This window comes from Anomaloglossus baeobatrachus, chromosome 12 (genome assembly GCF_048569485.1).
Source record: "Anomaloglossus baeobatrachus isolate aAnoBae1 chromosome 12, aAnoBae1.hap1, whole genome shotgun sequence".
NCBI lineage: Eukaryota > Metazoa > Chordata > Amphibia > Anura > Aromobatidae > Anomaloglossus > Anomaloglossus baeobatrachus.
The window spans coordinates 54,043,157-54,068,639 of NC_134364.1; the positions used below are offsets into that span (position 1 = coordinate 54,043,157).

Consider the following 25,483-nt stretch of genomic DNA (forward strand, 5'->3'; position numbering starts at 1 on the left):
GGTGGCCGCAGCTTATAGGCTGAATAACTGGTGACAGGTTCCCTTTAAAGGGCTTAGATGTCAAGCACCACTCCACCACTGAAAAAAAACAAACACTGGAGTGGTGCTTTAAAAACTGGTGAAAATATTTAGATTTTAATGAAACCACATAAAGGGATTTTCCATTTTTCGAAAAATACACCCCAAACTTTTTCTCTAATATTATCAAAATAGGATAGCATTCACTCTTCCCAAGTCCAGCGCCATTCCTCTGATGCAGATCCGGTCTTTGCGTTTTGGCTACTGCGGTGACGTCACATGAACATCCCCTCCACAGCCAATCACTGAGCTCAGTTGTTTGTCCTGTCAACCTCTGTGATTGGCTGCAGTGGTGATGTAAGCTGTTGACATGATGTTACCACTGCAGAAACACTAAAGGCGGCGTCACACGGTACGATATATCGTGCGATCGCATGAGCGATCGTACCCGCCACCGTCGTTTGTGCGTCACGGGCAATTCGTTGACTGTGGCGCACAATGTCGTTAATCCCCGTCACATGTACTTACCTCACTAACGACGTCGCTGTGCATTGAGAACATCCTCTTCCTGAAGGGGGAGGGACGTTCGACGTCACAGCGACGTCACACAGCGGCCGGCCAATAGAAGCGGAGGGGCGGAGATGAGCGGGACGTAACATCCTCCCCACCTCCTTCCTTCCGCATTGCCAGCGGGACGCAGGTAAGCTGTGTTCGTCGTTCCCGGGGTGTCACACGGAGCGATGTGTGCTGCCTCAGGAATGATGAACAGCCGGCGCACAGAAGGAGGAACGACTTTATGAAAATGAACGACGTGCAACGAGCAACGATAAGGTGAGTATTTTTGCTCGTTCACAGTCGCTCGTAGCTGTCACACACTATGCTATCTCTAATGATGCCGGATGTGTGCCACGGGATCCGTGACCCCGACGAACATATCGCCCGATATATCGTAGTGTGTGACGAGGCCTTAAGACCAAAGCAGCAGAATAGCCTGGAGGGTGAGAACTATCTGTGGTTTGTTATTTTCCATGACTAGAAAGGTGTATGGTCTACCTTTTTACAAGTGTGAAAACCCTTTAAATTACAAAAAAACGGATTATAATAGGACATGCATTGAGTTTATTGGAACAGATGCAAAGGTCTTGATTTATCAAAGTATTTTCACCTGATTTCTGGGGTAAAACACTTAAGTGGCAAAACTGTTATGTTCACGATGAGCTATGGCGTATCATAAGATAAAAATCTTACTCCAGTCCATGACTGGAAGTTCTGGGATTTTATACAGTTCAAATTCTGGGTGTAACAAAGAGATAATATACAAAATATAAGCATCTTATTGGTTGCATTAGCATTTTACTACCGATTGGTTGTATTTCAATCTTCTACATGATTGGATATTAATTTCAACTAGTGTTTTAATAGGTAATGGGAATACTTCCATAGGAGGGGGGGGGTGTGTATGCGTGCACATCTCCTATCTAACTATCTATCTATCTATCTATCTATCTATCCATTCTGTATCTATCTATCTATCCATTCTGTATCTATCTATCTATCTATCCATTATCTATCTATCTATCCATTATCTATCTATTCATCTATCTATCCATTATCTATCTATCTATCCATTATCTATCTATCTATCTATCTATCCATTATCTATCTATCTATCTGTTCATCTATCTATTATCTATCTATCTATCTATCCATCTATCTCTTATCTATCTGTCTATCTATCAATCTATCTATCCATTATCTATCTATCTATTCATTATCTATCTATTCCTCTATCTATCTATGATCTATCTATCTATCTATCTATTATCTATCTATCTATCTATCTATCTATCTATCTATTATCTATCTATCTATCTATCCATTATCTATCTATCTATCCATTATCTATCTATTCATCTATCTATCCATTATCTATCTATCTATCCATTATCTATCTATCTATCCATTATCTATCTATCTATCTATCCATTATCTATCTATCTATCTGTTCATCTATCTATTATCTATCTATCTATCTATCTATCTATCCATCTATCTCTTATCTATCTGTCTATCTATCTATCTATCTATCCATTATCTATCTATCTATTCATTATCTATCTATTCCTCTATCTATGATCTATCTATCTATCTATTATCTATCTATCTATCTATCTATCTATCCATTATGTATCTATTCATCTATCTATCTATTATCTATCTATCAAAGCAAAACTAATGAGCTTTGCATTCCTTCTCAAGGGAAAATTTAGATAGTGTGTTATCTATCTATGGAAAATGTATCTTCTTAGAAATTTTGAACAGAGAACCATTGTACTCAAATCACCAACAGGAAAATTCATTGTGTATTTAAAAACACCATGCAGGAGGCAAAATTGGATGCCGTTGCTATATTCCAAAATAGACACCACCCTCACAGTATCCTTACAGGGAATCTGTCACCAGGTTTTTGCCACCTAATCTGAGAGCAGCATAATCTAGGGGCAGAGATCCTGATTCCAGTGAGGTGTCACTTACTGGGCTGCTTAGTATAGCTTTAATAAAATCACTGAATAATCAGCAGGAGATTATCATTACAGGACTACTTTGTGTACTGCAAGTAGTCCAGCATATTCATGAGCTCTGTATAAGGCTACTTTCACACATCCGGTTTTTGCTCTGCGGCACAATACGGCGCTCTGCAGAAAAACCGCAACCGGTTTTTTTTGCCGCCGTTTTTTTTTTGCATAGACTTACATTAGTGCCGTATTGCGCCGCATGGGCTTGCGCTCGGTCCGGTTTTTGCCGCATGCGGCAGAATTAGCCGATGCCGCGGCCGGATGGAACGTTGCCTGCAACGTTTTTTGCTCTGGAAAAAAAAAACGCATTGCGCCGCATCCGGCCACTGCGGCGCATTTTCAATGCATGCTTATGGACGCCGGATGCGGCACGATGCGGAAAAAAACGCATTCGGCCGCCGCATGCGGTTTCTTCCACTGCGCATGCTCAGTAGCGTGCCGCAACCGGAAAAAAACGGACCGGTCGCATGTAAAAACTTATGCAAAGGATGCGGTGTTTTCGCCGCATCCGTTGCATAGGTTTCACAGCCGAATTGAGCCGCACTGCTCAAACCGGATGTGTGAAAGTAGCCTTACTGCTAGATCTGCAGTAAAGAAAACACTGATGTTATCAAAATGACAGCAAACAGTTCAGTAAGTGACACATCGCTGGAATCAGGGTCTCTGTCTCTACATTATGCTGCTTTCAGATGGGGGAGCAAAAACCTGGTGACAGATTCCCTTTAAAGGGGTATTCTCAAGTTTTTAAGTTATCCCCATCCAATCATAGGAGGTTTGACTGCTGAGACCCCCACCGATCCTAAGATCTCTCCAAGATCAGCTGAGCACAGTGCTGAGCTTTCTGTCCCATGAAGAAGCAACACTCATTGTGATCGTGCACCACTATATTCACATGGGACTCTTCCGAACCCTGGTTCTTGTGATCGTGGGGGTTCCAGAGGTTGGACCCCCACTTATCAGGAACCATGGATAGGGCATAACTTTCAAACTAGAGAATACCCCTTAAGTGTTTTCTGTTTTCATTTTGTGGGCAATTTTCTCATATTTTGCCCTTTATAAGGCAAAATCACTTACAAAATGATCAAAAAGGCTCCTGGGGGTCCTTGTATTTGTCCCATTGACGTCTATTGTAAAGTTTTGAGCAGTTTTTTAGCTGAAAACGCCAAAAGAACTGCACGTCGTCGTCTTCTAAAACCTGGTGTGAATTGAGGCCTAAACGTGTGAGGCTGCAATGTCGTTTTACAATAGGAATGAATAAGAAGGGTCTTTGAAGTGACGCCAAATGGACTGCGTGCACAAAGCCTATGGGCTGAATATACCAGATAGGTCATATTAATGTAACATATGTAAACGGTGTGTGACAGAAAAAGGGCCTAACATCCATAGCAACCATAAAGGGAGCAGTCTCGTTGCTATGGTCAGAGCTGTTTCCTTCCAGCCTCTTTGGTAACTGACGCCTGCATAAGAACAGGTTGCGAGAAAGCAGCCAATCACAACTCTGCGTTCCAGTGAAAAAGCGGGGACGCCACGCCCCCTTTGTTTTCATTGGTTACGCAGTTGGGCGCGGATTTTTGACGTCATTTCCGGTGAGTTGTGTAGCGCACGCGTCACGCCAGGTCGCCAGCTCATTTTTTTCCCCTCTCTCGTCAGTTCTGTAACCCGGAAGTGATACTCGGCCGAGTTGGGCGGACAAGATGGCGGTCGCTGTGCGCACTTTGCAAGAGCAATTGGAAAAGGCGAAGGAGAGCCTGAAAAATGTGGACGAAAATATACGGAAATTGACCGGCCGTGACCCTAACGATGCGAGGTATGGATGCCGCTGCGACAGAAGGGTGTGCGGCGTGCGACAGGAGCCCGGGCTGCCTGCAGACATGAGGCGCATGGCGCGGCGGGCCGCGTGTCTCCCTGGGGTCTATCGTAATGGCGGTGTCTGCCGTTGCTTCCTCCTGCCGGACCCTGGCTGCAGGCCTGAGGCTCAGAGGGCCAGGCGGTGGGCTTTAGTCTTTTATTGATTTTTGGCGCTGATTTTGAGCTGTTGTTCTCTGTTATCAGCCACTTGTATATTTAAAGGGAGGGTGCTAATTGCCGTTTTCTCAATGAGATCTTATAGGAAGTTGGCTGAAATCTCTAATCACCTTGTTCTTTTATATCTCCAGGCCTCGTTTACTTTATAAACTAGATACTTGATTTATTAACTCCAGTTAGAATTGTAATTCTGCGGCGTCACAGTACAATGTTATACAGCATCATGTTTAAGATACAGGAATGTATTTCGGTCTGATTTAATGTTTTATTTTTCTACCACTGAGGATGTAATAATCAAGACCTCCAGACAGGAGTGTATGCTTTAAGGGAACCTGTCACCAGATCTTCCCCTATTGAACTAAAAGTATCCCCTTCTGTAGCTCCTGGGCTGCATTCTATGAAGGTGCACCTTGTTCCTTGACTCCCCTTCCAGACCCCAAAAATAACTTTATAAAACCTGGCCGTTAGGTATGCTAATGACTTGTGTTGGCCAGATGGGTCCCCCCTCCTGCCGCTGATTGCCGTCCTCCTTTCTTGATTGACGTGATGCCTTCTCCATCATCCTCGTCGTATTTTCAAGTCTCGCGCCTGTGCAGTTAGGTCTGCTCGCGCAGGCGCAGTTTGCTCTACCATATCGTGGGCAGAGCAGAAAACATAGCTGCTCTCACGCTTTCCAGTGAGCTAAATGCGCAGGCGCAAGATTATGGGCGGGTACGAGGATGGCGCTGGTGAGAGCATGCACAGCGCCGACCATAATCCTCGTGCCTGCGCATTTAGCTCACCGGAGCGAGTGAAGGCAGCTATGTTTTTTTTTTTCTGCCCACGATATGGCAGAGTGAACTGCGTCTGCGCGAGCGGACATAACTGCACAGGAACGAGATTTGAAAATGCGACGAGGATGATGACGGAGGCATCATCATGTCAATCAAGAAAGGAGGACGGCGAACAACGGAAGGAGGGGGGACAGGAGCAGAAAATGAGCCCGCCCATCTGGCCAACACAGATAATTAGCATACCTAACGGCCAGGTTTTCTAAAGTTATTTTTGGGGTCTGGAAGGGGAATCAGGGAACAAGGTGCACCTTCATAGAATGCAGCCCAGGAGCTGCAGAAGGGGATACTTTTAGTTCAATAGGGGAAGATCTGGTGACAAGTTCCCTTTAAATGGAACCTGTCAGATGCAATATGCACCCACAACCACGAGCAGTTTCGGGTGTATATTGCTAATCCCTGCTTAAGTAGTATAGATAAACAGATCTTTAGAAAAAGTATTTCTAAAGATCGTATATTATGTTAATGAACGCGAGGACTAGTCCCGAAGGCGTTTGTTCCCTTAGTTAGCCGGCCTTATTATTATATTAATGAATGTACAGTGACTCGCATATACATCACTCTTGATGGCGGCCGGTGGAGGATGGATGTGCACTGGGCATGATCTGGAGTCCTCAGCACTTCTGGTCATGCGCACTATACCTCACTGAAGCCGGGAAGCTTACACCCGGCATCAGTTTAGTGCTCATGATCGATGTCACGGGTACCCCGGATCATGTGCAGAGCGCATCCATCCTCCACCGGCCGCCATGAACAGTGAACTGAGATCTTGTGCCTGCGCAGTATCCCCCCAGGGTCATGCAAGCGCACTCTGCTCTTGTTCTACTGTTGATAAAGTTTAAAACATCCCTGCGCAAGTGCCGAGCAACGCCATTCCAGTGATGGTGCCTGCACAGTGATGTTTTGTACTCTGCCAACGGTAGGACAGAACAGAATGCGCTTTCATGGGCCTGGGAGGCTACTGCACAGGCACAAGATCTTAGTCCGCTATGTGGATGACGCAGGATGCATTATCCTTATCAAAGCAGGAGGATGGCCATTAAAGGCAGAGCGGATGGACAGACACCGCAGCGAGGACGCCCGTCTGATTGGACCATCATCATTCACATGTAGCACCCGAGTATATCAAATGGTATTTTGGTTTGTATACATGGTCAGACAGGCGCGTGATGGAAATGTTTGTGAAAAGCAGCACAGAACAGTTAATGGTGGTGACATTTGTTTAAAGGCTCAAAAACTGGTTACAGGTTCCCTTTAAAGCATAATATTGCAAGGGTCGATAGTTTATTTCTAGGGATTATTACCAGATCCTAAAAAAAATTCCTGCAGTAATGGAATTGTGATGATCACAGGCTGCCATGCGATCCTACTACCAGTGAATTAGGGCCAGTGTTCTAGGCCATCAAGCTACTTGCTGTGCTGCTGGCCATACACCTTAGTAGGGATGTCAAACATTAAAGAAGCTGTCTGTTACCAAAACTGATTTTGTTTTCTGATAAATCTTGCTAATATGTGCCTCTCCACACATCTATTATGTTATTTCAGCAATATTACCTTTTATCGTGCTCTAGCAGCACATCCTCATTGCTGGCTCCAGCTCTGATGGGGTTAATCTCTCTGACTTCCTGGGTACAGTTCCTACAACTCCCATAATTCTTTGCGGCTCTAGGACTGTATCTAACACACCCACTCAGCTCTCCACCCAAAGACACCTCCCTGCCTTTTCCCTGTGGAAGCACTGAGAGAAATCACAGCAGCGATAGCCGAAGCTCCCAGCTTTGCACAACCAGGGGAAGAAAGCGGCTATCTTCTGCTTGTTCTCATATAGTTCATAGTGTGTGTGTGTGTGGTGTGTTGTGTGTATATACAGTGTGTGGTGTGTTGTGTGTGTGTGTTGTGTGTATATACAGTGTGTGTGTGTGTTGTGTGTATATACAGTGTGTGTGTGTGTTGTGTGTATATACAGTGTGTGTGTGTGTTGTGTGTATATACAGTGTGTGGTGTGTTGTGTGTATATATACAGTGTGTGGTGTGTTGTGTGTATATATACAGTGTGTGGTGTGTTGTGTGTGTATATATACAGTGTGTGGTGTGTTGTGTGTATATACAGTGTGTGGTGTGTTGTGTGTGTATATACAGTGTGTGGTGTGTTGTGTGTGTATATACAGTGTGTGGTGTGGTGTGTGTATATACAGTGTGTTGTGTGTTGTGTGTTGTGTGTGTATATACAGTGTGTTGTGTGTGTGTGGTGTGTTGTGTGTATATACAGTGTGTGGTGTGTTGTGTGTGTATATACAGTGTGTGGTGTGTTGTGTGTGTATATACAGTGTGTGGTGTGTTGTGTGTGTATATACAGTGTGTGGTGTGTTGTGTGTGTGTGTGTGTATATACAGTGTGTAGTGTGTTGTGTGTGTATATACAGTGTGTGGTGTGTTGTGTGTGTATATACAGTGTGTGGTGTGTTGTGTGTGTATATACAGTGTGTGGTGTGTTGTGTGTATATACAGTATATGGTGTGTTGTGTGTATATACAGTGTGTGGTGTGTTGTGTGTGTGTGTATATACAGTGTGTGGTGTGTGTGTGTGTATATACAGTGTGTGGTGTGTGTGTGTGTGTGTATATACAGTGTGTGGTGTGTTGTGTGTATATACAGTGTGTGGTGTGTTGTGTGTATATACAGTATATGGTGTGTTGTGTGTGTATATACAGTGTGTGGTGTGTGTATATACAGTGTGTGGTGTGTGTATATACAGTGTGTGGTGTGTGTATATACAGTGTGTGGTGTGTGTATATACAGTGTGTGGTGTGTGTATATACAGTGTGTGGTGTGTGTATATACAGTGTGTGGTGTGTGTATATACAGTGTGTGGTGTGTGTATATACAGTGTGTGGTGTGTGTATATACAGTGTGTGGTGTGTGTATATACAGTGTGTGGTGTGTGTATATACAGTGTGGTGTGTGTATATACAGTGTGTGGTGTGTGTATATACAGTGTGTGGTGTGTGTATATACAGTGTGTGGTGTGTGTATATACAGTGTGTGGTGTGTGTATATACAGTGTGTGGTGTGTGTATATACAGTGTGTGGTGTGTGTATATACAGTGTGTGGTGTGTGTATATACAGTGTGTGGTGTGTGTATATACAGTGTGTGGTGTGTGTATATACAGTGTGTGGTGTGTGTGTATATACAGTGTGTGGTGTGTGTGTGTATATACAGTGTGTGGTGTGTGTGTGTATATACAGTGTGTGGTGTGTGTGTGTATATACAGTGTGTGGTGTGTGTGTGTATATACAGTGTGTGGTGTGTGTGTGTATATACAGTGTGTGGTGTGTGTGTATACACACAGTGTGTGGTGTGTGTGTATACACACAGTGTGTGGTGTGTGTGTATACACACAGTGTGTGGTGTGTGTGTATACACACAGTGTGTGGTGTGTGTGTGTATACACACAGTGTGTGTGGTGTGTGTGTATACACACAGTGTGTGTGGTGTGTGTGTATACACACAGTGTGTGTGGTGTGTGTGTATACACACAGTGTGTGTGGTGTGTGTGTATACACACAGTGTGTGTGTGTATACACACAGTGTGTGTGGTGTGTGTGTATACACACAGTGTGTGTGTGTATACACACAGTGTGTGTGGTGTGTGTGTATACACACAGTGTGTGTGTATACACACAGTGTGTGTGTGTATACACACAGTGTGTGGTGTGTGTGTATACACAGTGTGTGGTGTGTGTGTATACACACAGTGTGTGGTGTGTGTGTATACACACAGTGTGTGGTGTGTGTGTATACACACAGTGTGTGTGTGGTGTGTGTTTGTACAGAAATTATGATTATTAGCCGGCGCAACATGTAAAAAAAATAATTGGGGAAAAAAAAATGATGGGGTCATGAGGTTGCTTTTTCTCCTCTTGCCTAGTCTGTGTGTCGTCCGTATCATCCGTGTGGCATGCATTTTGCAGGCTACTTTCACATCGTTTTTTTTTACCTGTAGGCAAAAAACCGCAAACCGCATATGACCGGATCCTGTGGATTAAATGTGCAGCGCATGCAACCGTTATTATACCGGATCCTTCTGCAGCGGGACACAGAATTTATCGGCCAGCACTGGAGTCAGCTGAACTCCTGATCTCACAGCCCGCACACGCTACAATGAATGCAGGTTAACAGCAGTTACTGCCTGCTGCCGATCACGTGTGTGGGCTGTTTGGTCAGGAGTTCAGCTGAGTTCAGATCAGATGACTCCAGTGTCGGCCGATTACTTGTTCTGTGTCCCCCTGCATCCATCGCAGCGTGTGCGGGCTGTGAGGTCAGCTGAGGTTAGACCAGCTGACTCCTTTGCTGGACTGAACTCGGCTGACCTCACAGCCCACACACGCTGCGATGGATGCAGGGGGACACAGAACAAGTAATCGACCGACACTGGAGTCATCTGATTACTTGTTCTGCTGGCTGTGTGGTCAGGAGTAGGGATTAGTGTTGAGCGAGTATGCTTGTCACTACTCGGTATTCGCACGAGTATCACTGTACTCGGGCTACTCGGCGGGGACCGAGTAATTTCGCGATACTCGTGCTGTACTCGTGGTTTTCATGTTGGCGCTCTTTTTACAGCCATCCCTTATGCAGGGATTGGCTGGCAGACCACTGCAATGCCACAGCCCTGTTACTTGTGGAATTGCAGTGATTGGCCGGCCCTCACAGCATGACCGTGCCTTTAGCCCGACACTTCCCCGCTCGGCTACGGCCCCTCCCGCACTCCACTCCGCGTGTATATATATATATGCACGCTTACACACACACACGCACGTTTTTTTTTTTTTAATTTAAAGTTTTATGGTTTCTACATGCTGCCGGGGATCATTTCAGAATAATACTCGGGTCTCCCATAGGATAACATTGGGCTCGGTGCTCGGGCCGAGTACACGAGTATTTTGAGATGCTTGGCCCGAGCCTCGAGCTCCCGAACATTTTAGTACTCGCTCATCACTAGTAGGGATGAATGAGCAGTAAAATGCTCTGGTACTCAATGGGCTAAGCAAAATTTTTTGTATGCTAGCCAGGTACAGCAGGCAGGTACAGGCTGCCCCCAACCCTCAGCTGCCTATTTGTACCCGGCTGGGAACAAAAAATATAGGGAAGCCCTTTTTTTTTTTTTAAATAATTTCATGAATTTCATGAAATAATTAAAAAAAAAGGACGTGGGCTTCGCTCATTTTTTTGTGTCCAGCCAGGTACAACTAGGCAGCTGGGGATTGGAATCCGCAGTGTAGAGTGGCCCAAAATTTCTGCTCCCCGCTGCGAATTGCAGTCCACAGCCGCCCCAGAAAATGGCGCTTTCATAGAAGCACCATCTTCTGGAGCTGTATCCAAGTCTTCCAGTGGCCCTCGTGCCAGGTGGCACACTGGGTAATAAGGGGCTAATACCAGCTTTGTTTTACCAGCTGGTATAAAGCCCGAGATTCTTAATGTCAGGCCAAGTTTGACCCGGCCATTAAGAATCTCCAATAAAGGGTTAAAAAAAAGACATCACACAGAGAAAAATACTTTATTAGAAATAAGTACAAAGACACATTAGGGACTCCATGTTTATTACTCCCTCTCACCCTTCCACGATAGAGATATTTATGTACTGACCATGCCAGGAGAGAGAGAGGGAGAAGTGGGGGAGAGAGCGAGGGGGAAAAGATAGGTGCTCTGTCACCAACTTGCTCCACTCTGTGACTTGTTGTGCAGGTGACAGAGTGGAGAAAGTTGGTCCCATGCAGCACAAGTCACAATGTGCAGTAACTTGGTCCCATGCAGCAGGACAGGTGACAGCAGAGCGGTGACATGCTCTGCTCTGACACATGCGGTGCTGCATGTCACCAGCTTGTCAGACTCTTGCTGCGTCCTGTAGTGCTGGTGGGAGTATATGATAACACTGCCGACACCGCCCGCTCTCCTGACATCGGAGCAGAGCGGGCGGCTGGATAGTGAGATCACACACGTGACAGAGGGGGTTTCAGCTGAAGACCCCCCCCCCCCCCTGTACTCCACACTGTGGCGCCCCATGCCTCACCAATCTGCCGGACGCTAAGCTCTCTTCACCACTCCACACTGGCGCCCCATGCCTCACCAATCTGCCGGACGCTAAGCTCTCTTCACCACTCCACACTGGCGTCCAGTACCATCTTCTGGATCCTCCCCTCGATGCTGGGCTGTGACGTGCAGTAGTCACCGCCCACAGCCCTGTCAATCACTGTGAGTGGCGCCAGCATCCCCTGACGTAACGTCCAGTCTGAGAGCCCGTAACTTGACGTCAGAGGATACTAGCGGCCACAGCACCAGGGGGTCATGTGACTGGCACTGAGCGTGCAGGATAGCGCCGCTCATTGCCAGAACTGCAAATAGACGCCAATGCAGAAAACGCCTATAATGGTAAGTTACACTCATATAGAAAATAAAAAAAAAAATGGGTGAACCACCCCTTTAATCTCTGCATGGATGATATGACTGACTGTTAAAAATGAAAAACGGGTCCTTGTTCAAGATAACTCTCTTGATGTCCTACATGGAGTGGTCATTTTTTTCTTATTTTTTTTTTTTTTTTGCATTTTTTTATGTAACTTAAAAGCTACTTTTAAAGGGAACCGGTCACCACTTTTTTGCCCTATAAGCTGCGGCCCTCACCACCGGGCTCTTATATATTGCATTCTAACATGCTGTATATGTCCGCTGTGTAGAACATAAAAACACTTTATAATACCTAAACCAGTTGCTGCGGTGGATGTGGCTCAGATGGGCGTCTTCGTCCGGCGAGTGTGTATGACGTTGGATGTGTCATGCACCGCGGCTTCAGAAAGGAGACAAAGATGGCCGAAAGAGGCCGCGCCGGCACCGGAGGATGAAGACGCTCATCTGAGCCACATCCACCGCAGCAACTGGTTTAGGTGAGTACAGTGGAACCTTGGTTAACGATAGCAATCCGTTCTGGGAGTGTGCTTGATAACCAAGTTACTCGTTCAGCAAAGCAAGATTTCCCATAGGAAATAATTGCAATGCAGACAATTCGTTCCACAACTTTTTAATGTCCCATCCTGGTGCCCTATTGTGCCATTCCACACACGCACAAACACACACAAACGCACACCTATTATGCTCACCTTACCTTCTGTTCCATCGCCGGACTCCTGGAACTTGCAGTTCACCGGTACAAGATGTGTATCGGGTAACCATCGCGACAAGGGAGGAACGTCCGCTGCCAGAGCAAGTTTTTCCTTCGTCGCGATGGTTGCCGATACACATCCTGTACCGGCGAACTACAAGAACCATGAGGCCGGTGATGGAATGGAAGGTAAGGTGAGCATGTGCGTGCGTGTGTGTTTGTGTGGACTGCAAGAGCGGGTTAGAAGCGCGGTGGATGTACGGAACCGGAAGTGTGTGCGGTGAGTATTTTGCTTGTTCAGCAAAGCTTGCTCGTAAACAGAGTTACAAATTTACAGCAAGCTTTGCTTGTTAAGCGGAATACTCGCTAACTGGGTTACTCGTTAAGCGAGGTTCCACTGTATTATAAAGTGTTTTTTCTGTTCTACACAGCGGTCTGGGCTCTTATATACAGCATGTTAGAATGCAATATATAAGAGCCCACTGGTGGTGGCCGCAGCTTATAGGGCAAAAAAAACGGTGACCGGTTCCCTTTCACAGTACCAGAAAAGAGATTTTAGAAATCTCATGCGACTGGTCGTTTTCTTCATCGTTCATTATGGGAGACCCAGACCATGGGTGTATAGCTTCTGCCTCCGGAGGACACACAAAGTACTACACTAAAAAGTGTAGCTCCTCCCTCCGAGCATATACACCCCCTGGATGATCATATCCAGCCAGTTTAATGCTTTGTGTTTCAGGAGGTCACACACACATGCATTCTCATCTGATTTTTGATTTTTCATTTTAAAGAATTGGAAGAAAAGCGGGTCCAAGCTGGACTCCCGGCATGTCCCTTCTCACCCCACTGTGTCGGCGGTGCTGTTAAGGTTGATTCTACAAGGCTGGAGCCTTACATGCCGCGCTCCTTCACCATCCCTCTGGGCTCTGGCTTGAAGTGGGAGCCATCACGGTTCTCACTGCTTTGCAGGAGACCGGTCTCCATCCGCAGCCCCTTGAGGTCCCTGCCTGGACCGAGCGCTCACCCCTCAGGGACCTGGCCCTGCGTCTCATAAGCTAAGTATTGAGACGTTATTCAGGGGTCCCTTGTACATTTATTGGGGGTAGAGTGTGTTTTTTAACTTTGCTCTGATTTCCGGCCAGTTCTCTGTTTTTTTCCTGAGAACCGCGCCGAGGGTGCCTGCTTGTCGGCCGCATGTAAAAATTTAGGCCCCGGCTTCGGCTGCGGCCTACTTTCGTTTTCACTGCCCCTGCATGTCAGTCATGCAGGGGATCAGTGCGGCGCCGCCCACCGGCCGTTCAGCACAGGGGAGGACACTCCTCCCTGAGGAGATGTTTCCCTCCCCTGTATCTCTCCTTAGCCTCCGGTTACCGCTCTTGGACCTAGTCCCACCCCCCTTCCTCTCTCCGGCGCCATTTTCTCAGCGTTCACATGCTGATCGGCGCTGGCTGCAGCAGCTCTGCAAATTGTCTGGGGGTCCAAGCTGTGGAACCGGAGGGCACACAAAACGGTCTGGTAAGCCACAACCTCTGGTTGTGGACTTTTTTATACACTCTCTGGGGGTAATTCTGAAGGAGTGTGTTCTTTACTGCAGAACCTCCACCTCAGCAGCATGTCTCTCACTAGGAGCAAGGCTGTACTCTATATGCACTGCATGTAAGCTCATACTGCCTGAAACGAGCACATAACCACATTGTGATGCCTGCTCTAACATGGTGGTGCCTCAGCCTGGAGTCTCCCCAGTGGTCCCTCCGGCTGCTCCGACCCCGGTGGCTGAACCCCCGGCTTGGGTAGCATCGTTTTCTAATGCTATCTCCCAGTCCTTTGCCGACTCCATGGGACAGCTGTCCCAGACTCTGCTGACCATGCATCAGCCCCCTTCTCAGGGCGCCTCTGCTGCTCCGACTTGCTCTGCAGAGCTCACAGAGGATTTTCCATCTGTTCCCAGACCCCGTCCTCCTAAACGGAGACGCAGGGTCCACTCTCCTTCCTCGTCCCACGGCTCTGATTCACGAGCTGAATCGCAGGGCGAGGAGGATGCCTTTACTGTGGGCTCGGACGCTACCTCTATGTACCCCATTGATCTAACCGAAGGTGATGCGGATGTTAGTGATTTAATTGCGTCCATTAATTCTGTACTGAACCTCAATCCACCAGTGTCAGAGGAACAAGCCTCTCTGGTAGAAAAACACCAGTTTACCTCACCTAAGAGAGCAAGGAGTATGTTTTTTAACCACTCCAGTTTTCAGGCCACTGTGACCAAACCCAGGGCCTGTCCTGACAAACGCTTTCCAAAGCGTAGTTCTGATGACCGTTTTCCCTTCCACCAGAAGTGGTCAAGGAGTGGGCTCATTCACCTAAGGTGGATCCTCCGGTGTCTAGAATCTCAGCCCGGACAGTTGTTTCTGTGGCGGATGGCACCTCACTTAAGGATTCCACTGACCGCCAGGTTGACCTGCTGGCCAAATCTGTATATGAAGCGGCAGGGGCCTCGTTCCCCCCCGTCTTTTGCAGCAGTGTGGGCTCTTAAGGCCGTCTCTGCTTCTCTGGCGGAGATGCATTCCCTCACCAGGGACTCTCTGCCCGAAATGGTTGCTTTAACTTCCCAGGCTTCGGCCTTTTCATCCTATGCCATGTCTGCCATTCTGGAGGCCTCTCACCGCACGGCGGTGGCTTCCGCTAATTCCCTCGCGATCTGCAGGATCTTGTGGCTTCGAGAGTGGAAAGCAGACGCTTCTTCCAAGAAGTACCTTGCTGGGCTCCCCTTTGCTGGGTCCCGGCTGTTCGGTGAACAACTGGATGAAATTATTAAGGAAGCTACTGGCGGGAAGAGTACTTCCTTGCCACAAACTAAGACCAGAAAACCTGTCCAGGGCAGAAACCAGTCGAGGTTTCGTTCCTTTCGTTCCTCTAACTGGTCATCCTCTAAGCCCTCAGCCTCGTCCACTAACTCAGCCAAGGATCGAAAAACCAGCTGGCGCACGAAGCCGCGTCCCCAGAAGAACGGAGGAGCCGCTGCCACTAAGGCAGCCTCCTCTTGACTATCTGGCCGCGCCAGCAACGTCCTTAGTCGGTGGCAGGCTCTCCCACTTTGGCGACGTGTTGTTTCAACACGTCTCCGATCAGTGGGTGCGGGATATCATCTCCCACGGCTACAGGATAGAATTCTCTTCCAGCCCGCTAAACAGATTTTTTCTGTCCACTCCCCCCTGCTCCAAGGCCGCCGCCTTCTCCCAGGCCGTGGCATCCTTGCAGGCCAACGGAGTAATTGTACCGGTTCCTGCCCTGGAACGGTTCAGAGGTTTCTACTCAAATCTCTTCCTAGTCCCCAAAACGGACGGTTCCTTCCGGCCCATCCTGGATCTCAAGCTTCTCAACAAGCATGTTCAGGTGCGGCACTTTCGCATTGAATCTCTGCGGTCAGTCATTGCCTCAATGACCCAAGGGGATTTCCTGGCATCCATCGACATTAGAGATGCCTATCTACATGTGCCAATTGCAGTTTCACACCAGCGTTGGCTACGTTTTGCAATCGGAGAGGAACATTTCCAATTCGTGGCTCTCCCCTTCGGGTTAGCCACGGCCCCTCGAGTATTCACCAAGGTCATGGCAGCAGTGGTTGCGGTTCTGCACCTACAGGGATTGGCAGTGATTCCTTACCTGGACGACCTTCTAGTCAAGGCTTCATCCAGTGCAGACTGTCAGCAGAGTGTCTCGCTCACTCTCGCCACGCTTGTTCAATTCGGGTGGCTTGTCAATCTGCCCAAGTCCACTCTGACCCCGACACAGAAACTTACGTACCTAGGGATGCAATTCGAGACTCTGCCGGCACTTGTGAAGCTGCCCTTAGTCAAACAGCAGTCCCTTCATCTGGCGGTGCGCTCTCTGTTGAGGCCCCGCCGTCATTCCATCAGGCACCTCATGCAGGTGCTGGGTCAGATGGTGGCGTCAATGGAAGCGGTTCCCTTTGCCCAGTTCCATCTGCGTCCCCTGCAGCTGGACATTCCCCGCTGTTGGGACAAGCGGACCTCTTCCTTGCACAGGCTAATGGCTCTGTCGCCGCAGACCAGAAGCTCTCTTCAGTGGTGGCTTCGGCCCCTCTCTCTGTCTCAGGGACGCTCCTTCCTGATCCCGTTCTGGGTGATTCTCACCACGGATGCCAGCCTATCCGGCTGGGGAGCAGTATTTCTCCACCACCGAGCACAGGGCACTTGGACTCCGTCCGAATCAGCCCTCTCGATCAATGTGCTGGAAATCAGAGCTGTGCTCCTAGCTCTCCTAGCCTTTCACCACCTGTTGGCGGGCAAGCACATTCGAGTCCAGTCAGACAACGCGACAGCAGTTGCCTACATCAATCACCAGGGCGGGACTCGCAGCCGCCTGGCAATGTTGGAGGTTCAACGCATCCTTCAGTGGAAGGAGGACTCCAAATCCACCATATCCGCAGTCCACATCCCAGGCGTAGAAAACTGGGAGGCAGATTATCTCAGCCGTCAAACCGTGGACAGCGGCGAGTGGGCCCTGCATCCGGCAGTGTTCCGGTCAATCTGCCGCAAGTGGGGCACTCCGGAAGTGGACCTAATGGCATCCCGGCACAACAACAAGGTCCCGGTTTACGTGGCTCGCTCCCACGATCCTCAGGCCTTGGCAGCGGACGCGCTGGTTCAAGACTGGTCCCAGTTCCGTCTGGCTTACGTGTTTCCCCCTCTAGCTCTCTTGCCCAGAGTCCTGCGCAAGATCAGAATGGAGGGCCGTCGGGTCATAATCATTGCTCCAGACTGGCCCAGGCGAGCTTGGTACCCAGACCTGCTCCGTCTGTCCGTAGAGGTGCCGTGGCATCTCCCGGACCGCCCAGACCTTCTCTCTCAAGGTCCGTTTTTCCGCCAGAATTCTACGGCTCTCAGATTGACGGCGTGGCTCTTGAGTCCTGGATCCTGACGGCTTCCGGCATTCCTTCTGAAGTCATCTCCACTATGACTCAGGCTCGGAAGTCTTCCTCGGCCAAGATTTACCACAGGACTTGGAGGATTTTCCTGTCCTGGTGTCGCTCTTCCGGCCATGCTCCTTGGCCTTTTTCCTTGCCGACCATCCTGTCTTTTCTACAGTCTGGTCTGCAGCTGGGACTATCCCTCAATTCCCTCAAGGGACAGGTCTCGGCTCTGTCAGTGTTGTTCCAGCGGCGTATCGCCCGGCTGGCCCAGGTGCGCACCTTCATGCAGGGCGCATCTCACATCATTCCTCCTTACCGGCGGCCTTTGGATCCCTGGGACCTTAATCTGGTCCTCACGGCCTTACAGAAACCCCCCTTTGAGCCTCTTAGGGAGGTTCCTTTGTTTCGCCTCTCACAGAAAGTGGTCTTTCTGGTGGCCATAACTTCTCTCAGGAGAGTTTCTGATTTGGCTGCGCTCTCTTCGGAGTCACCCTTTTTGGTTTTTCACCAAGACAAGGTGGTCCTCCGTCCGACTCCGGACTTTCTCCCTAAGGTGGTGTCCCCTTTCCACCTTAACCAGGACATTTCATTGCCTTTCCTTTGTCCGGCCCCTGTGCATCGCTTTGAGAAAGCGTTGCATACTTTAGATTTGGTGCGGGCGCTCCGGATCTATGTGTCTCGCACCGCTGCTCTCAGGCGGTGCACCTCTCTTTTTGTGCTGACCACAGGTCAGTGCAAGGGTCTTTCGGCTTCAAAACCGACCCTAGCTCTTTGGGTTAGGTCGGCCATCTCCGATGCCTACCAATGTTCTCAGGTGCCCCCCCCGCCGGGGATTAAGGCGCACTCGACCAGAGCTGTCGGTGCCTCTTGGGCTTTCAGGCACCAGGCTACGGCTCAGCAGGTCTGTCAGGCTGCCACTTGGTCTAGTCTGCACACCTTTTCGAAGCACTACCAAGTGCATGCTCATGCTTCGGCAGATGCGAGCTTGGGCAGACGCATCCTTCAGGCGGCTGTCGCCCATTTGTGAAGTTAGGTTTTGCCTACTTCGCAGTTCTGTTTATTACCCACCCATGGACTGGTTTGAGACGTCCCATGGTCTGGGTCTCCCATAAGGAACGATGAAGAAAAAGAGAATTTTGTTTACTTACCGTAAATTCTTTTTCTTATAGTTCCGACATGGGAGACCCAGCACCCTCCCTGTTGCCTGTTGGCAGTTCTTGTTCCGTGTGTTTTCACCGGCTGTTGTTATAGACAGAGGCTCCGGTTGTTCCGGGTTTTACTCTATCTCTACTTGTGGGTGGATGTCCTCCTTCAGCTTTTGCACTAAACTGGCTGGATATGATCATCCAGGGGGTGTATATGCTCGGAGGGAGGAGCTACACTTTTTAGTGTAGTACTTTGTGTGTCCTCCGGAGGCAGAAGCTATACACCCATGGTCTGGGTCTCCCATGTCGGAACTATAAGAAAAAGAATTTACGGTAAGTAAACAAAATTCTCTTTTTTACTGCCAAGAGAGGAGATTTTAACTTCAGAAATAGCTGAAAAACTGCTGTGTAATACTCAATGGGGGCCCTCTGCTTCCATTTGTATCAGTTATGCAACAAATCCACTTTTCAGTTTATTCCGTTTGTTCAACTCTGGCTTACTGCCTTTTTGGTGCCACTGTTTATCATTTGCATTAACTAAACTTTTAGTCTGTGGGCTCACAGAAAATCTATGCCTATACACCGCTACGTACAGCGCAGAGTATATTTTGAATTACGGTTGTATAGTTAATATGGTTGAAAAAGAAACCCATATCGATGGAGGGATGGGAAGTGAAAGGACCCGACACCCAACCAATCAGTGTGACGCTTATCAAGTGTATGTGTGTATGTACAGTACAGACCAAACGTTTGGACACACCGTCTCATTCAAAGAGTTTTCTTTATTTTCATGACTTTGAAAATTGTAGATTCACATTGAAGGCATCAAAACTATGAATTAACACATGTGGAATGAAATACTTAACAAAAAAGTGTGAAACAACTGAAAATATGACTTATATTCAAGGTTCTTCAAAGTAGCCACCTTTTCCTTTGATTACTACTTTGCACACTCTTGGCATTCTCTTGATGAGCTTCAAGAGGTGGTCACTGGAAATGGTTTTCCAACAGTCTTGAAGGAGTTCCCAGAGATGCTTCGCATTTGTTGGCCCTTTTACCTTCACTATGTGGTCCAGCTCACCGCAAACCATCTCGATTGGGTTCAGGTCTGGTGACTGTGGAGACCAGGTCATCTGGCGTAGCACCCCATCACTCTCCTTCTTGGCCAAATAGCCCTTACACAGCCTGGAGGTGTGTTTGGGGTCATTGTCCTGTTGAAAAATAAATGATGGTCCAACTAAACGTAAACCGGATGGAATAGTACGCCGCTGCAAGATGCTGTGGTAGCCATGCTGGTTCAGTATGCCTTCAATTTTGAATAAATCCCCAACAGTGTCACCAGCAAAGCACCCCCACACCATCACACCTTTTCCTCCATGCTTGACGGTGGGAACCAGGCATGTAGAGTCCATCCGTTCACCTTTTCTGCGTCGCACAAAGACACGGTGGTTGGATCCAAAGATCTCAAATTTGGACTCATCAGACCAAAGCACAGATTTCCACTGGTCTAATGTCCATTCCTTGTGTTCTTTAGCCCAAACAAGTTTCTTCTGCTTGTTGCCTGTCCTTAGCAGTGGTTTCCTAGCAGCTATTTTACCATGAAGGCCTGCTGCACAAAGTATCCTGTTAGCAGTTGTTCTAGAGATGTGTCTGCTGCTAGAACTCTGTGTGGCATTGACCTGGTCTCTAATCTGAGCTGCTGTTAACCTGCGATTTCTGAGGCTGGTGACTCGGATAAACTTATCCTCCGCAGCAGAGGTGGCTCTTTGTCTTCCTTTCCTGGGGCGGTCCTCATGTGAGCCAGTTTCATTGTAGCGTTTGATGTTTTTTGCCACTGCACTTGGGGACACTTTCAAAGTTTTCCCAATTTTTCGGACTGACTGACCTTCATTTCTTAAAGTAATGATGGACACTCGTTTTTCTTTACTTTGCTGCTTTTTTCTTGCCATAATACAAATTCTAACAGTCTATTCAGTAGGACTATCAGCTGTGTATCCACCAGACTTCTGCACAACACAGCTGATGGTCCCAACCCCATTTATAAGGCAAAAAATCCCACTTATTAAACCTGACAGGACACACCTGTGAAGTGAAAACCATTTCCGGTGACTACGTCTTGAAGCTCATCAAGAGAATGCCCAGAGTGTGCAAAGCAGTAATCAAAGCAAAAGGTGGCTACTTTGAAGAACCTACAATATAAGACATATTTTCAGTTGTTTCCCACTTTAAGTATTTCATTCCACATGTGTTAACGCGTAGCTTTGATGCCTTCAACGTAAATCTACAATTTTCAGAGTCATGAAAATAAAGAAAACTATTTGAATGAGAAGGTGTGTCCAAACTTTTGGTCTGTACTGTGTGTGTGTGTGTGTCTTATGGGTGCATAAAGGTGAACGGATTTCTAGGGTTGGTCTAGTTCAGTTGTTTAGATAACACATTTCCTTTCCCATTCAAATAGCCTTGTTTAGTTTTGCTAATGTTAACTCTTTCTTGGTATCTTTTTGTTTGCTAATTCTGCCACATGTACTACCACATTTACATATGAAGGGTTTTTTCATCAATCTGATGCCAATGTTTATTCTATCCAAGGGAGTTCAAGCAATTCCCACTGGTACTGAGAGGAAAAGCTCTGATCTGCCCCTACCCCCACTGACATTGATGGGATATAGACATCACCTATTAGTGTTAAAGTTAAGCGCTCCATGCTAATGTCTTGTAATGACACGTGTGATCTTTTCTAGACTGGCACCAGCAAGGCGGATGACTATCACAGGCGCAAATGCGATTGGAGGTAGAGGCCGTGGTGGCATTGTGCTACGGTAATTATTTTCCTTACTGTATTAATAGTTTTGTATGAGGATATCCTTTTTCCTTTTTAAGTTTTGCAAATTTTTTTTATTCGTTACTAATATCAATATTGGTCTATTCTGTAGTTGCACGTATATCGCTGACATACCCACAAAGATATGGTAGATAAAAATTAATAAAAGCTTTTTGAAATAAAAACCAAAAAAGCTCCACACAGTCTATCCTTTTTCAGTGTCTTAAGGCCCCCATACACCTTAGTCTAATCTCTGCTGAACCCTCCGATATTGATGTATTCAACTGACAATCTAATGTTTATAGTGGCGCCGGCTAACTTATGCCTAAAATGTAATGGGGTGAATTAGAAAGTAATTTATTAGTCTTACTCTACAGTGTATTATACACACAGCTCTGCTAAATGCACAATTCCACTTGCGTACACGGCTCTGCTGCATGCACTGTCATACTTGCGTACACGGCTCTGCTGCATGCACTGTCATACTTGCGTATACAGCTCTGCTAAATGCACAATTCCACTTGCGTACACGGCTCTGCTGCATGCACTGTCATACTTGCGTACACGGCTTTGCTGCATGCACTGTCATACTTGCGTACACAGCTCTGCTAAATGCACAATTCCACTTGCGTACACGGCTCTGCTGCATGCACTGTCATACTTGCGTACACGGCTCTGCTGCATGCACTGTCATACTTGCGTACACAGCTCTGCTAAATGCACAATTCCACTTGCGTACACGGCTCTGCTGCATGCACTGTCATACTTGCGTACACGGCTTTGCTGCATGTACTGTCATACTTTCGTACACGACTCTGCTGCATGCACTGTCATACTTGCGTACACGGCTCTGCTGCATGCACTGTCATACTTGCGTACACGGCTCTGCTGCATGCACTGTCATACTTGCGTACACAGCTCTGCTAAATGCACAATTCCACTTGCGTACACGGCTCTGCTGCATGCACTGTCATACTTGCATACACGGCTTTGCTGCATGTACTGTCATACTTGCGTACACGACTCTGCTGCATGCACTGTCATACTTGCGTACACGGCTCTGCTGCATGCACTGTCATACTTGCGTACACGGCTCTGCTGCATGCACTGTCATACTTGCGTACACAGCTCTGCTAAATGCACAATTCCACTTGCGTACACGGCTCTGCTGCATGCACTGTCATACTTGCGTACACGGCTTTGCTGCATGTACTGTCATACTTGCGTACACGACTCTGCTGCATGCACTGTCATACTTGCTTACACGGCTCTGCTGCATGCACTGTCATACTTGCGTACACGGCTCTGCTGCATGCACTGTCATACTTGCTTACACGGCTCTGCTGCATGCACTGTCATACTTGTGTACACGGCTCTGCTGCATGCACTGTCATACTTGCGTACACGGCTCTGCTGCATGCACTGTCATACTTGCGTACACGGATCTGCTGCATGTACTGTCATACTTGCGTACACGGCTCTGCTGCATGCACTGTCATACTTGCGTACACGGCTCTGCTGCATGCACTGTCATACTTGCGTACACGGCTCTGCTGCATGTACTGTCATACTTGCGTACACGGCTCTGCTGCATGCACTGTCATACTTGCGTACATGGCTCTGCTGCATGCACTGTCATACTTGCGTACATGGCTCTGCTGCATGCACTGTCATACTTGCGTACACGGCTCTGCTGCATGCACTGTCATACTTGCGTACATGGCTCTGCTGCATGCACTGTCATACTTGCGTACATGGCTCTGCTGCATGCACTGTCATACTTGCGTACACGGCTCTGCTGCATGCACTGTCATAGTTGCGTACACGGCTCTGCTACATGCACTGTTACATTTGCTTACGCACACACTATATACCATATATTTATATCGCCACATCTTGTTTCTGATATGGAGCTGAACGGAGGCTGCATGTCCTGAGTTGCTGAAGGACCTTACGCATAATTGCAGGACCTTTCCAATCATGTGATCAGTCACATAACATGAAAGGTCGTGAAATTACTCAATGAAAGGTCCTTTAGTTACTCAACTCTTGCAGCCTCCGTCTATTCAGATCCTGGCAGCATCCTCTCCTGCCTGATCACAAAAATCAATGTGCGAGGGCAACTGTTTGTGATTGGGCAAGACGTGGTGTTCATCATCACAGGAGTCTGCCTCCGGGCTATAAGACGGCACACACTTTTTAGTAAGAGTTTTTCTTGTTAAAAAAACGGCATCTTATAGTCCAAAAAATACAGTGTGTGTATATCTATCCCACTGACTCATTGTGTGCACATATGACATGTTATCAGCAGCACGTCCTGGTTATAAGTAACAATGTGCTGCCAAGAACTATTCATTTTAAGCTTACTGATTCCACTTGAAGATTTTTGCTAGTCAGATGATTGCGAACCTGTTTACGATCTGCTTACATGTTGCAGTTGTGTTGCCTTTTTGTCATTGTCTTACTGCAATTTTCTGAAATTTCTTAAAAAGACAATAAAAAAAGCCCGCAACAAAAGAATATAAAACTCAGTTTGTGAACATAGGTTTAGATGGTCCAATAAATAGGAAAATAAGCAGCGTCCCCGAGTCAGTTTATCTAAATGTACTGATGGACGCCGTTAACCTTAGAATGGGGTTAGTTGAGTTTTATGATCTTTTTGTGTGAGATGAAAACAATGCTGCATAGAGTGCTAAGCTTTCCCATCAACTACACAGTGCTTTGTGTTACTTATGAAATGTTCTCATTTGTAGGCGTGGACTCTCTGATGGAGGAGGACCCCCAGCCAAACAACGGGACTACGAGGGTGCACTGAGCAGGTAGTCTACCTTTTTTAGTAATTTGTGATCTCACAACTTTTTATTTAATTTTTGCGATTTTGTTCATTATTGTTTTCGGGCCTTTTTTCTTGTCAATAATAATGCAAGAATGCTGCCCTGCCCCCTTCCACACCACCTTCCCCTGCAGCTAAATTTTTGTTTCATAGAATGCACCCTTGAATGTATATATAGAAATTATAGAGAGAAGTAATTTTACATGAGTTTGAGATTTCGTTAAAAGGGCATTTTTTTATTTTTTTTTTACTTTTAAAGGGAACCAATAACCAGGATTTTTGTATATAACCTAAAGCCAGTGCTATACTGGCACTATCAGGCTGAGTCTATACATAGTTAGTGGTCAGCTCAGATGTTTAGGTTTTGAAATCCAAGAAAGTAAAGTTTATAAAAATCGGCAGCTGCTTGAGTGACAGCAGCTGAGGATCCGATAATATATGGGGGGGATTCATAGTTATCTCCTCCCCCTGTTAGAATTGGCATAGGTATTATACAATCAATGTAACTTTTCACTTCCAGGACCTGTGGTGTGGTGAGGTCAGTCAACAAAGCTGATATCAGGAAGTAACATTTTCCTATTGGATGAGGCCCAGCCCCTTCTGGTCACAGGGGTATGACCTCACCACAGGTCCTGGAAGTGAAAAGTTACATTGATTGTATAATACTTATGCTAATTCTAACAAGGAGAGGGGATAACTATGAATCCCCCCCAGATATTATCTGATCCTCAGCTGCTGTCACTCAAGAAGCTGCCAATTTTATAAACTTGTATTTCAAAACCTAAACATCCGAGGTGACCACTTAAAGGTATGTATAGACTCAGCCTGATAGTGCCAGTATAGCACTGGCTTTAGGTTATATAGGGAAATCCTGGTGATTGGTGTGCTTTAACTACTTGTAAATGGAAGTGAACTCAGGACTACAGAACAGGAGAAGGACTTGGGTATTCTCATTACAAATAAGCTGAGCAGCAGCACTCAATGTCAGGCAGCAGCTGCTAAAGCAAACAAGGTTTTAGAGTGTATAAAAAGAGATTAGATCCCGGGATCCCAACGTATTGTTACTCATTTATAAATCAATTGTAAGGCCACATCTGGAATACGGGATCCAGTTTTGGGCTCCACATTTTAAAAAGGATATTCAGAAGTTA

At 47.1% G+C, this 25,483-nt stretch overlaps 1 protein-coding gene across 1 annotated transcript in view; it reads left to right on the forward strand.

Annotated features, from left to right (window-relative positions):
- Window positions 1-4,237: 4,237 nt before the first annotated feature.
- The window catches only part of PNN (pinin, desmosome associated protein), a 46,566-nt gene continuing 25,320 nt past the window's right edge, over window positions 4,238-25,483 (forward strand). Inside the window, exons 1-3 of the mRNA XM_075329871.1 lie at window positions 4,238-4,401; window positions 21,420-21,497; window positions 24,253-24,318. Of these exons, the coding sequence (XP_075185986.1) occupies window positions 4,289-4,401; window positions 21,420-21,497; window positions 24,253-24,318 (257 nt within the window). The 5' untranslated portion in view covers window positions 4,238-4,288. The remainder of the gene's footprint in view (window positions 4,402-21,419; window positions 21,498-24,252; window positions 24,319-25,483) is intronic.